Source organism: Numida meleagris, chromosome 5 (genome assembly GCF_002078875.1).
Source record: "Numida meleagris isolate 19003 breed g44 Domestic line chromosome 5, NumMel1.0, whole genome shotgun sequence".
Lineage (NCBI taxonomy): Eukaryota > Metazoa > Chordata > Aves > Galliformes > Numididae > Numida > Numida meleagris.
In genome coordinates this window covers 34,645,708-34,659,417 of record NC_034413.1, presented here as the reverse complement: position 1 = coordinate 34,659,417, position 13,710 = coordinate 34,645,708, and the positions used below count along the sequence as shown (strand labels likewise).

At 41.7% G+C, this 13,710-nt stretch overlaps 1 protein-coding gene across 8 annotated transcripts in view; it reads right to left on the bottom strand.

Moving 5' to 3' along the window:
- The window catches only part of HDAC4 (histone deacetylase 4), a 235,641-nt gene that overhangs the window by 201,499 nt on the left and 20,432 nt on the right, over nt 1–13,710 (bottom strand). For 3 of the 8 annotated variants that reach the window (XM_021400689.1, XM_021400683.1, XM_021400684.1), the window contains exon 2: nt 5,357–5,606. The exons of 1 other annotated variant lie outside the window; for it this stretch is intronic. Coding sequence is in view for 4 of the 7 variants with exons in the window: in XM_021400683.1 (XP_021256358.1) it covers nt 5,357–5,378 (22 nt within the window). In the remaining 3 variants the exon portion in view is untranslated. Of the gene's footprint in view, nt 1–5,356; nt 5,607–9,635; nt 9,777–13,710 lie in introns of all 8 variants that reach the window. 4 more of the 8 variants (XM_021400690.1, XM_021400691.1, XM_021400686.1 and 1 more) reach the window with 3 other exon arrangements.

Sequence of the window (13,710 nt, the reverse complement as noted above, 5' to 3'; positions counted from 1 at the left end):
GAATGACAACCAAACCCAGAGAGACACATTCTAAGAATTGTGAAGCAGCCATTTCTTTTGCATAATGAGAAGTCTAATCTTCCACTGGTATGCCTTTCAAATTTTCTTCCAGAGCTGACAACTTTACTGTAACAGGAGATTTTGCAGAACACCTCCTACCTCCACTCACTGTCAAAATAACATGCAGTCCTTATAAAGCAACTTCCCCATATGTTGTAGTTTAAGATACGTGCCAAAGCCTTTTCTTGGGCTGATAGAATATCAACAGTATGGCTACCACAATTAGCCCCTTCTGAAAAGCAACCTAGGGTACTCAACCCAGGCAACAGGAAGATTCCCTTAACACACATTTTCTCAATAATGCATTTAGAGAAGAAAACACTGACAAGTAGAAAAATAAGAGGATTCAAGATGCCAGCTTTGACCAAGACTGACCAAAAGATCTCAAACAAATGCAGGGAGAAAAGTTAGTTGTAAGTCTGAAGCAGGGATAGCTTCAAAGCAAGGTTCTCACTGTTTCTACTTATCACCCTCATGGCCACGCTGCCATACATCTTATTTTATCCCACATGGAACAGAAGCAACTAGTACTTCTTACTGGCAGATCTTGCTGCTGAGTTTATTTCTCAACCGACCTCGAGGTCTCCTCCACACCGGGGGCATCAGGTTCCTCAGGGCAACAGCTTCAAGGCACAGCAATGCCTGCTCTTGCCACTGAGTTCTTGCTCCTCAAGCTCAACACTTAGCACACCGCAGTAAGGGACAGCTGGCAGAGTCCTGTCAAAGCAGCCCCTGACACCTCGGCTGGGCCTGCCCACCAGCTGAATGCTTCCATCCAAACAGCTCCTAGAGAGGCCTACACTCAGCAGTGGGGGAAGAGAGCATCCTAGAAATCCTTGCTTTGATGTGTAGAGAAAAGACAGGATGTAAGATAATGAGGTTCTGCCCACACTCACTATCACTAGTGTTCTACTTGTAAACAGAAGCCTGGTTGCCCCATGTAAAATGACTTAGCAGTAACAAACTGGAGCACCAGACAACTAGGGACAAATACAGATATGCCATATCCAAATCATCTTCAGGACAACAGCCACCAAGGATCAATCGTGCCCAAGCCGTGCTGAAGGAAGACTGGAATTTACTCGTATGCTCTTTATGTATATTGGAAGAATGCTCTTGTCCCCAGATAACTTATAGAAGCAGACCGATAACTGCCAGAAAGTAGGTCAGTGTCATTTAAAGCCAGTTTGAAATGCATCTCCACAGAAACTTCTTAATCTTTAAGAAGAGAATGCATAAAATATTTATTTTATGGTGCAAAATGTTTGAAAGACTAACAGGGAAAGCTCTTATGTATAGTGCATGAAATGGCTTTCCATGCCTCATTAAGCCATGGTATGTGAAAGGAGAGTGGCTTCTTACACTTGGCAGATAAAATGCCACACAAAAGTACTTCTCAGTCTAGCAAAATCACAGCACATGACTTGCTAACTCATTTTCCTTGTGTTCTGTGATCATGAAGCTTTCTGCTTTGTCTGGTATCTCCACTCAGCTTTAATGATCATGCCGCAGATTCTTCCATATTAGATAGGCAACTCATTCTTAACTTTCAGTATTCCTAATTATCAAACATTCAGCACTTCAAAATGTAAATAAAATTTGCATCTCTGCAAGAGTAGCTCTAAAGAAAGAATACATCATTTGCATTCAGACTGACTAATTCTTGTAAGATAACATTTCATAAACAAAATGCTTCACTGAGCATGGAGATTTTCAGTTTTTACAAAGGAGAGTGAACTTTAAACAAATACAAATCAGTTGAGTCATTAACTTCAGGCGTCTAGGTTTCTTTAAACTAATCTCTATATATAACTGGTATCGGTAGAGCAATCTTTAGTGATTAAAGAATGAAATTACAGCGAAACTTAAGCCACTGAAAATTTGGTGAGAGAGGCAGAAGGTGACAGCCAGAAATCATTTCAGGTCAATGGGAGGAAAAAAAATAAAGCCCTTACCCACCCCTTACCTGGGCCAACTTGGTTGTGTGCAAGTGGTATCAGCACTAAAGGTTACATAAGGTAAGTCTGAATTGTGGGCAACATAGCAAGTTAAGAAGTGAAACTAAACATGCTTGTCCCTGCACCCCAAGCTTTGTCATAATCCTAAACGTTATCTTAATTTGGCTAATTTTCTTAATTACATTTTGCAGCATCTTGATCTTTTATAGCACAATTTCAGCATTTTTTCAGCTTTGTTCAAGCACCGAAAGAAGCAGCAACTCCTCTGCCAAAGGGCATGCAATGCCTCTGCACTTTGTCGTGATGAGCTCTACAGAGCTTCCTCCTCCTGCCTCCCCAGCCTTCAACTTCAGCCCTGTCCCCTCCCCCTGCCCCCAGCCTGCCCAGCAGTTCCACCCAAAATGATTCACATTCCTGCCCAGGCAACCACAGAGCTTACCAGTACCTGCAGGGATTTGGATGTGGTTCATCAGGAGCAGCTGGTGCTTGTGGCAAGAGGGACCCCAGAAGCAGATTGCTGCTTCCCCTGCTCCTTTAAGTTCCTGGGAGTTGATTATCCCAACCCAGAGCTCAAGTAAGGAACTGCAGAGAGCCTCCGGCCCCAAAATCAGAAATAAAAGGTCATGGTCTTTACCCTACAACTAGGGCTCAACACAGACTGGAACATCCACTGGAAGTTCTTGAGAACTCACTTCCCCTGGGAGGACATCCTTCCTTCTCCAAAGATTATTTCTTATTCTTTTAAGAAAGTTACTCCAAAATTTAACAAAAAAAATGGCAACAATAAGGGAAAAAAAAAGTCATTTTCATTAGACTACCTAATTGTCCATATTTTTTTGTCTCGTTCACAGAGGAACCTTCAGTACGCAGCTTTTTTCGTAAGAGAGCTTTGCAGAGTGGAGACAAAAAACAAGAAAACACTTTCATTCAGCTACACTGCAGCAATTTTATGGTGCTGTTCCTAAAAAAAATCCCATTAGTGATAGGTTTGGAGAAGATTAGAGAAGAAAGCTTGTATCCACTGAAGCAAAATTTAATAGGCTCTTGAGTGAAACCAGAGCATTCCCTTAAACAACGCACATCATTAGTAATAATTATCTGTAGCTGTATAATCAAAATAGCTATCACAACTGACATGAGAAGTCCAGACGTCATCTTTGGCCAGGTTTGAAAATTGTTTCTACCAAATACTATAAAACTGACTCTAAAGAGAAACAAGCAGTAAGAACACCACAGTGTGAGCCAGAGGTAAAAAGCTATCATGACACATTCTAGAATATCCACCCAGCGCTTGGAGATACAGTCATACAAAGCCAACATCTAAAACACCATACTGTAAAAATACTGCAAGATCATTTCCTTTGCTTTTTTTTTTTAATAAGGGTGAACAACTTGCAAAAATTAAGCGATCTCCAGTGAAACAGCTGACGAGAAGAGTCCTTCATTTCAAGGGTTACTGCTAAGATGAGATTTCCTCCCGAACACTGAGGAGTCACAGCTTCAGTTCTCACTGAGCCAACGCATACCCCACTCCAAGCTCTTTTTGTGACAGTGGGCCAAGAAGTTTAGGAACTGTAGCTCAGGAGAATGCATACGTATCCAGAACCACACAGCTGAGCTGCTGCTTCCCTGGGTTTGATGTGACCAGCTAGCCCTTGTGAGAATCACTTGTGAACATGTCTGTTGCAAAAGTCTTAAACTGATTTTTAGCACCAGAAAAACTCCTCTTGCACGGGCAGCTTCTGCTTTCTTTCCTTGGCACTTGTTACATGACTCTCTCATAGATCATCATAGAACTTGGGCAAGAGTAGGAGCACCAAACAAGGGCAATGAAAAAAGGGATGAGCTTGCATTTGAAATAATGGAAAACAAGATAAATCAGCCATGAGAACCAACAGAACAGCCCAGCTATGAATGACATCTCCCTTTCCAGAATATTTGGAGAGACACTCCTCATCATTAGGTTTATTTGCTGGTTCTTAACATAGCTGTGTGCTCAATCTATCCTACTACTGTGAAGGAAAATGGAGAAGGCCATTAGCTCCTCAGCATCTCATATCTGAGGAAGGAACACATTCAAATAAGAACTAGCCACATACTTGAAAAACAGACCTCTAGAAAAAACAGCATTGGAAAAACTGTATCAAAGCTGAATACCTACATGCAAAACACTACTCATACATACTTAATTTCCCAACTCTGCGTAAGGCCAGAAACATGTCTCAAAATCTAACAGACTGCTACATTACAGAATTATAAAGCAGACATTATGCAAGGGTCAGATTTTCAGCCATGCTGCTTATAACCTCCAGCATCCCCGTTAGCTGCAATATTTCTTGCTCCCAGCCTCAGAAGCCACTAATGGACTGCTATAAATCATTCTGAAGCACATATAAAAACCTTCCCCTACAAACACACCTTTCCTTAAATCTCAGGAGATGTTGACTTAACTTTAGTCTTATTTGGCTGTTAAACCAAAACTGATTAAATACAAGTCACAAAAGTAACTTGTCAAAAGCATAATTAAACAAGTAATCCCATGTGCCTTGCTGTTGCTGGATTACTTCCCTGTGGCCACTATTCCTAACTAAGAATTGAAACAGCCAGCAGGCATATTGAAACACCAATAAAAGCTCTTCTTCCAGTGCTCAAGCTCACAGACATCTGCCTAACACAAGTTTACCTGACACTCACTAACATTTGACAAGACTTTATGCTCAAAAGCTGGTAACTGAGCATCTATCTACAGAACCTCCTGACAGACAGAAATGCACAACTTAGTAGCAATGAATCATGTGTCTTAAATTACAAAACACATTAGGGATAATCCCACAGCCAGCACTGAGATGGATTAACTCTTGTTCCAACAAAACTCTGCTTCCTTAATAAAAAGTACTTCAAATTCAAAAGAGATTTCTTCTTAAACATCAACAATCACTCACCAGCAGAACCGTTACCACTCCTTATAGGAATACTACGTAACATTAAGACTTACCAGTGCAGTTCTAAGAGAGTTAATCATGAGGTTAACATCTCAGCAAACGCCTAGACCCTTCAGTGCTTTCAGTTGGATATAACACAACAATCAGAAAACTAAAATAGGCAGAAATTCCTCATAGCTGGTAACAGCAATGCAACTTTCCATCTTCACACAATCTCATGAAGAAAGAAGTAGAGACTGGATTACTACCTTGACATAGCAGCAAAAAGCCTGTTCACACAACAGAAAGCCCTCTCGTTTCACGTAAACTATTACGCAGTTCAAATAGAGCACATTTTTGGCCAAGCCCAGTGATATTTTGCTCTTGTCTCTAAATTCAAAGGGGTTTTATCCTTACCTGGATGGCTTTGGGAGCTCATTGCTGGTAACGTCAAGTCCTTTGGAGAAGGGATTTGAGACTGATCAGTTTCCACGCAAGTAACAGTAGCTCTAAAGAGCTCCAATGCTTCACCAATACATAGAAACTGAAAGTGGGAATTAAATTATGGCCACCTTATAAAATCCAGGTCACAGTGACATGATGAGCTGCACACAAAGTAATCCAATATGGTGGCAGAGTATCTTCTAACAGTTTTCAAAATGGGAACCTGTAATAAAAAGATGTCTGCATTAGAGAATTACAAATTACAACTATTTTAATAATGCATAATACTTTTTTTTCCCAGCAGAAGAGATGAAATGAGGATATCATTTTAGGCATTGAAAGTTGCAGAAAGAATAAATTTCAGAGCTATGGGTGTAATCTTAAATAACCACGAAAATGCAAATATTTAACCTTGTAAAAATAAACCAAAAAAACTTTTCAGCTACACATTCAAGTCTTAAAAACCTAAACTTGCATGTTCATTCTGATCCTTCAACAATACCATATGAAGCCACTTCAGTCCAACAACTTCCATATTTTAAAAGCCGTATGTATGAGTGGTAACTGTACTTCATGCATCTGTTCCCCAAAGAAGTCTAAAGAAAGACTTCTTGGTGCCAAGAAGTGGTCTTGGAGCAGGAAGGAAAAAAGCCCACACAATCCACTTCAAGCCCCTCCGTGCAAGGTTCCAGCAGTTTATTGAGAAGCAACAACATACTGCCAAGGAAAAATCCACTGCTCTCCATTATTTTTAAGCTGCATATTAGAGAAAGAAGACAGCAAAACATCAAGTCAGCTCACCTAATGTACCCTTACACACCCCAAAAATAATCCAAGCAGAAGACATCCTAGCTTACAGAAATTCTCTCCCGTGAGGCTCCCACAAATGGCATCTCCAATGCAACCAGCAGTTCTTACACCCGAAGAGCCTGCTGCAAGGTGTCCTAAAGTTCAGTTTTGCAGGTTCAGGGTTTTAACTTTTTTTGTTTGATGTTTTATTTGTAGTTTTATTTGATTTGGTTTGTTTGTTTTGGTGGGTTTTTTTCTCTTTTTTCTTTTCCCCTCTTCTTTTTGGAACCATACAAAGTAGCATCCAGTATATCTAAATAGCCAACTTTAACATGTAGGGCGTATTAGAGAGCTTGTTCTGTTTTAAACAGAGAGACCTACCACTGATGCATGCTATCAGGTAGAGCTACTAAGACAGAATGAGTTGTCTCCTTTACATGAAGCATTACACAAGCACAGATGATTTCCCTTCTTTGCGTTGAAAGCATCACCAGCACTCAGGCTTTCAGCAGAAAACTTGTAGACCTTGAGGACACCATGTTAGAAGACAACCATCCAGAGGAGACAGACATCGCTGCCCTCACAGCTTCACTAGCAAGAACAATTTATACCTAGCACTCTGTAACCCACTTCACACAGCAAGCCAGCTGGCTGGCACAAACCAGCCAGCCCATCTCCATTAATCCAGCTGATGCTGCTGAAAGCAAAGCAGGCAGCACTCACCCCAAGCAGCTCCAGCAGCAGATCTGAGGGTGTGGTAGCCTTCAGCAAATGCAGCAATATTCCCTGGGCGGAGGACAATTATGACATTAACTACTACTGCTGCTTGCACAATAAGCATCTGCCCACAATTTATCTTTGCCACTGCATTCCAAACAGTCCCATTTATTCTTGGAAGAGCTTTTACCATGCACAACTTCACTCTGCCTCCTGTCATTAGACATTGGTGTTCCTTTTCGATAGGGCAGGAACACCAGGTCTGAGACTTAAATACCACTGCAGCCACTTTTCTTGGGCTCTGCTTTGTGACGGTACTTCCTTAGTTTGCAGAACAATGCAAACATGCTGTTTAATAACAACAACAAAACCCAAAACCTTTCACTGTCCGTTTCTCTCTACCGCAAGTTTTTGAGCATTACAGCTCTCCAAGCTTCCCTGCCTATCTTGCATTTTCAGAGACCTAGAATGCTCTCATACATTACACATCAAATTAAGAGAAAATTACTTAAGTGTCATTGCTAATCCCTACAGGTCTCTGCCATTTCAAGTGTTTAAGATCTTCCAGTTCCATTAATCTGCACATCCTGTTGAAGACTCAGGTCTTGGACCAGATATTAGCAAATATTAATATCATTCACTTTCAATAAAAATAGCAGGTAACATTATGACAATCTCAGCAATGCAGATAAACATTCAGAACTGAGCTAATAGATTCTGGAATACACAAGTTCCATACTAACACAAAGAAGAACTTCTTCACTGGCAGAGACGCGGTGGAGTCTCCCTCTCTGGAGATGCTCAAGACCTGCCTGGACACCTATCTGTGCAACCTGCTGCAGGGAGCCTGCTTTAGCAGGAGGGTTGGGTTAGGTGATCTCTGGAGGTCCCTTCCAACCCCTACTGTTCTGTGATTCCTATTTGCCCATTTGCATGATCCAAGAATGAAGAATAGAGCAGGAACAATGAGAAGATACTTTTTTTTTCATTTTCCTGAAGAAACTCAACTGACACAGTAGCAGCAAATCCATTTAGCAGCACCTCTGGTTTACCTGTTCTCAGTTCTTCCCCCCAAAGGTCTATCTAAATTCAGTCATGCATGAAAGAGATCCACAACATTAAACTTCTGCATGTTTGGGGACTACTAGTGCCTGAGGAGAGCAAAGACAACACAAGAACCACACTCAAATTTAGTTCACCTGTACATTTGTTACTACCCTTAAAGAATTCCTACATCTCTTCTAGAAGACTGACTAAATTACAAGCACAACAGACCTTCCCAGGATGGGCACAGCAGCCATTTCATGACTTATCTCACCACTAGTCCAATGAGAGGTTTCTACAGCAGTCAAGAGTTGTTTTCAGGGTCCTACCTATGACAGTTCTTCTGTAAATTTGTCATTTTGCCACCACCTTACAAAACATTTCTCAAAATTAGAGAAGCAAAATGCTGTCTACTCCTATGCATCAGACATTTTGAAGCCTACATCGCTTTTCCAAGAAGGTGCTCTCATAGAAGGAAAGAAAAAAAAACACAAAAAAAACCCCACAACACAGGGCTTGTTTTATTTCTATTCCACTGCCTTCCAAGACTAGGGCCACCACCACCTTGGCTCTCATCAACGGTTTATGGGCGTTCGGCCTGGTTCCGTGACAAATGGGGCAGGGGACCCACGGACCCACACCCCGGGAAAGGGAAAAGGGAAAAAAAAGGGTAAGGAGATGGGCCTGAGAGCAAAAACAGTGGCAACAATCTGAGGAGAAACAAACTAATTTACTAAATAAGATATCGGAATGCAAAATAACATACTGTAATACAATATAATTATAATTTAAGCTGATAAATCCAATACAATGAGAGAGAATGTCCAAAATTCAAGGTAGGCCTTACTCTAATACTGACAATAAGATGGCTGGGGAGCGAGATGCTGCCAGGACGAAAGACAGGCGGAAAGAGAGCAGGTCTCGTGATATGCAACTTTTTATCTTTCCCTCTAACCGGAAAACGGTAACAGGGGAGCAAAGTCCCCTGGGGAACGTAGTAGTCCTTCTCTTCTGAGAACCAGGTACACACACTGCATGACGTTATGATATGGAATACCAATAACCGAAAATCATAAAACATGACAGCTATAACGCCTGGAGTTGTTCAAAGCTATGCTGGATGGGGCTTTGAGCAACCTGCTCTAGTGGGATGTGTCCCTGCCTATAGCAGAGGGTTGGATCTGGGTGATCTTAAATGTCCCTTCCAACCCAAACCATTCTGTGATTCTCTAAGGAGGGATTCAGCCCACACTGCTCACAGGCTCTCTCTCCCAAGCTCCACAGGCACAGGCAAGGACTGGGTCAAGGCCTGGAAGAGCTGCTTTGGCAGCTCACCTGGCAATGAGTGGGTAACTCACTGTTTTGGCCAGACACACACCTACAGCCCCTACCCCTGCAGCACAGGCTCCAAAGCAGCAGGGTTGCTCCAGCAGAGCCAGTGAGGGCTGGTGTTGCTTCAGCTGCACCCTTGTCACACCCCTCAGTTCAGAAGGTAGCTGCTGATGCCTGCCTGTGCAGTCACCTTCTTGTCACTAACTGATAAGGAGCTTCAGTAGCTGTAGTCACCATACAGTAAGACACTGGGGGGCTGCAGCTGCTCCAGCCCTTCGCTTCTGAGTTGTTTTGGTGGCTCAACAAACCAGCACCCCTTATGACACAGCTTCCCTAGATAAAAGGCACTGATGGTAATTTCATTTCTTACCTTACTCATCTCATACCAGCAAGCGCACCACACAGCACGCTTAGTGCTCAGCAGTATAGCGGGCAGACCTTCCATTATGCGTGTCAAGGAAGGCACCTGCACAAAATGCTTTCACGAGGATCCAGCTACTTCTTCGAGCATCTAGAAAGAAACCATGAGCAAATTCACCTACAGGCATCAGTTCATCACACTTCCAATAAACAACCTATACACCGGAATAATACATATGAGATGGCCAAGAGAGAAGGCATTTGGCTCTAAACACAAAATCGTTTAGCAGTTCTCCGTAAAAACTGTGTTTCTAACCCTGAGCAGTGGTTCCTTGGCCTCTTCCTTTCTAACTGCATGGCCAGGTTGGATCTCCTACCTCCAAAACCACAACCATGCAGACAGCACTCCACCACTGTTCTACAGCACTCTTTCCATATGTCTCAACACATTTTTTTCCCCCCACTGGCTATCTGTACACAATGAGGATACAGAATTGCATGTGAACTAGGAAGTCCACATAATGACTGTTCTCCAAGAATATTTCCATAGATTTTGCAGCTATTGGAAGCTTTTTTTTGTATTTATTTCAAAATAATTAACAAGACTCCTGCTGTTCCTCCATACAAATGTTTTGACAGTACAGATATTCACCTTCCTCTTCTCAGCCCATCTCAGATACGCCTGTGCTAGTCAAACCTGCAGATGCGCAGTAAGCAATAATTAAAATTATGATAGTGTTGTACATGCAAAGCTCTACTCTTCAGAGTTTAAATCACTATGGTATTTCAGCCAAGATAAAAATCTTGGCCTGAGGGTTAAGTACCAGGATTGTTTTAAGCCAAGCAAGTCCTTTTGCTGCAGGATACCCATATCTCAGTGACCTCATTTCATCTGCAGCCCCTGTCAGACACATACCATCAGCAACCTCAGACGGCAACACTACAGTGAGCTGACAAGATCACTTGAAAATCGTAGTTAAACAAAATCCATCTGCTGACTCAATGCATCAGAACATAGTGCAAGTCATATGCATACTACACAGCCCATTCTGCTTTGAAGTTCATATCTGGGTCCAATGAATGCTGCTCTGCCTTACAGAGCCCCTAAATGTTAAAATTTGCAATGTTATTATTTGCAAAATAAACTGCCTTTTAGGAGGACAAGCACATCATCTCAGTGAAAGCAACACAAGAAGCAATACAAGAAGAAAGCCTTCTGCACGCTCACACTTCTTTAGCATGCAGGAGCACTCCAACACCTTGGAGGCATGGCCTCCAAAAGCCATGGAAACACCCTCTTCCAAAAAGCATTGATTCATCTGTTTTTAGCATGCAACAGGAAGCAGAAAACAAGATTTTATTCAAAATCTACCAAGGTTTTAGATTTCTTGCTCTGTAAACAAGCAAACAGTTTTAAGCTCAATCCCACATGCTCTGCTTGAGATGACAAAAACCACAGCCTGATGCTTGCTTGGATTCCTGCTCATAACACACAGCCTGCGAACAATCCAGTGCTGCAGCATACACGCACTTCATACAGACTTGCGGATTTGATGAGAGGCAGCTCCTTAAAAAAAAAAGTGCTGCCTTCACTGTTCAGGGGCTGTTTTTCAAAGGCTGCCAATATAGGAACTGTATATGAAAGGAGGAGGGGACAAGGAAGAGAGAGGAGGCATATAGTGTTTTGGAACAATAATAATAATGACTTACTACATCTACTTAGAGCAGAGGCAGTGTGAAACAGTCTCCTGGGCTGACTCTTTTCTCTAGGAACCACGCCTCCAGAGCCACCACTTTGCAAGACGACAAAAATAGTGGCAGTAGTTCTCAGGACTCATGCAACCCTTTGACATCACCATTTCAACTTTCCTCCAGCAGAAGACAGCTTCACTGAAGCTGTCTCAAGAGACCAGGATTCAAAAGCATCATCCGGTTCCAGAAGCACTGTACAGTTTCAACAACATTCAAAGTGGAATTGTCACCAAAAACATGAGGCATCTTCTCAATGAGTTTTTATTCTTTGAAGATTGTGTTTCTGTCCCTAAACATGTCCTGCAGGAATAATAGCTTTTATTCTTTTTTCTAAACAGACTGCACTGTAAAATACAGCATCCACTCAACATTCAGTTGACACATACGTGTCAGCATACCATGACAGTAATAGAAACTAAAAATAGAGCATCAATTTGCTGCCATAGTAGCCCAGTTCCTCCAAAATAAGAAATATTTTGTGAAAAACTAGACTCCCCTTTACATTTCCAAGTACACTGTATAACCAGAAGCGTAACAAAAAAGGGGCAAGTGGTGTGGCATAAATTCCACTTTGCAGATTTTAAGTCTTCAGCCTGGATATCACCGAGGGGCATTACCGGGACAGTATGCAAAAACATAGTTGAAGAAGTCAGCAATCATCGCTTTCCATCTCTTTCAGAACAGAAAGCTTTTCCATTCTTTTTCTAGGAGACACTTCATGTGGACACCTAAGAGAGGGAAAGTATCAGTATACATTAGTCAATAATTAGGCAAATTACAGCAAAGCATTACATGCTCCTTCTTAGCAGTACTGAGAAACTGACTCAGGGTGCTAGAAGAAAGTTTTCATGAATTACAAAAGCGAATGGATAAACAGCAGGTACTACTGCAGAAGGCCACGAGACAAGTCACTGGCTCACAGGGGTGTGCTTCAGAGAACTGTCCTCTTCTAATGCTTCCTTAGATACAGCTTTTTGGATGCTGCTGTAGAATTTGGCAATCAAGACAAAAGCATGTCACCAATGCATGCAGTCACCAAACAGCACTATAAAATGTAGTAATAACTTTGGGTTTAGATGTTAACAACTAAATCCCTGGGGAAGTACAGAAGTCTCTCAGCAGCTTTGGACAAATTCTCAGGCAATAACCCACTAACAGGCTGGCCTCACAGTAAGAGCCATTCCTAGCTTGTCCAAGTTTCAGCAAAGCTATCAAGAGCAAGCAGCAAAGGGCTGCTGAAGTTGGCACACTGTATCCGCTTTAGATTGGCTCTCCAGGGGAAAGGCTGGAAAGAACATACTTTAGCAACTTTTTTTTTTACCTAGAAGTTGTTAGAAACATTTAGTTCTTTCACCAATGTAGGTACTCTTCCCTCATCAAGAAAAGCCAGATGCTCAGCTCTGCTCTGCCCTATACTGACATGGAGTTCCATCTTGCAAAATGCTTACTCCTTACAGCTTTCTACATTGCACTAAAATTACACATTAAATTCTAAATTAGTTTCCACAGAAGTAGTTAATAAACATGTATTAAGTTAAAAATACTTGAGTGAACTGGCAGATGGAAGTACCTACATGGCACTCAGTCATCCACTTGGAAGAAGAACAGAAAAGCAGTCTGAGTACCTGAAGGTTTCGTTACAGTTAGACCCGTTTAACTAATAACTAAATGAAAAACCTAAGCTAATTCAGCTATTACAAATAGTTTCTCATCAAAGGTGAGGTAAGAGGTGCCTACCTGTCACCATACAGATCCAAACTGGATAGTGGGGCATCACATCTTTGCTCAGCTTCTTGTCTCTATACCTCTATACTAGCAAAACAAGAAGTACGTACCCTTAAGATCAAAAGCCCAACACAACCATTTGAATGTACTAATCAGCTAAGAAACACAGAGCATTACCCACTACATCAAGAAATTAAAACACTATGTTTGTTTAGCAAGTGTTGACACTTCAATGCCAGCCCTTACAAGTGCTATTCTCACATGACAGCCAAGAGTAGAACAAATATTATGTTTCCGCCTCTCCCTTAAACTTCCACATTCAAATGCATGCTGTGAGGATTTATTACTTAATGTGCACACTACACATTTCAACTTTGTGACAGGTTTTGTACGATGCAGTGTTAAGAAAGGGATTCAGTACCTAACTATATTTGCTTTAAGTGTTAAATTATAGTATATGCACATTAAGACTACAAGAGTAACTGATACCTACTTCATATCTACGCAGTTCCTTCAACGAAGGCTATAATACATCGCTACAGTTCCTGGTAGTGCTTTTGGAGCAGTCCTGCTATTATTTTTAGACAGTGGCTTGTCAAGCAAGCTCT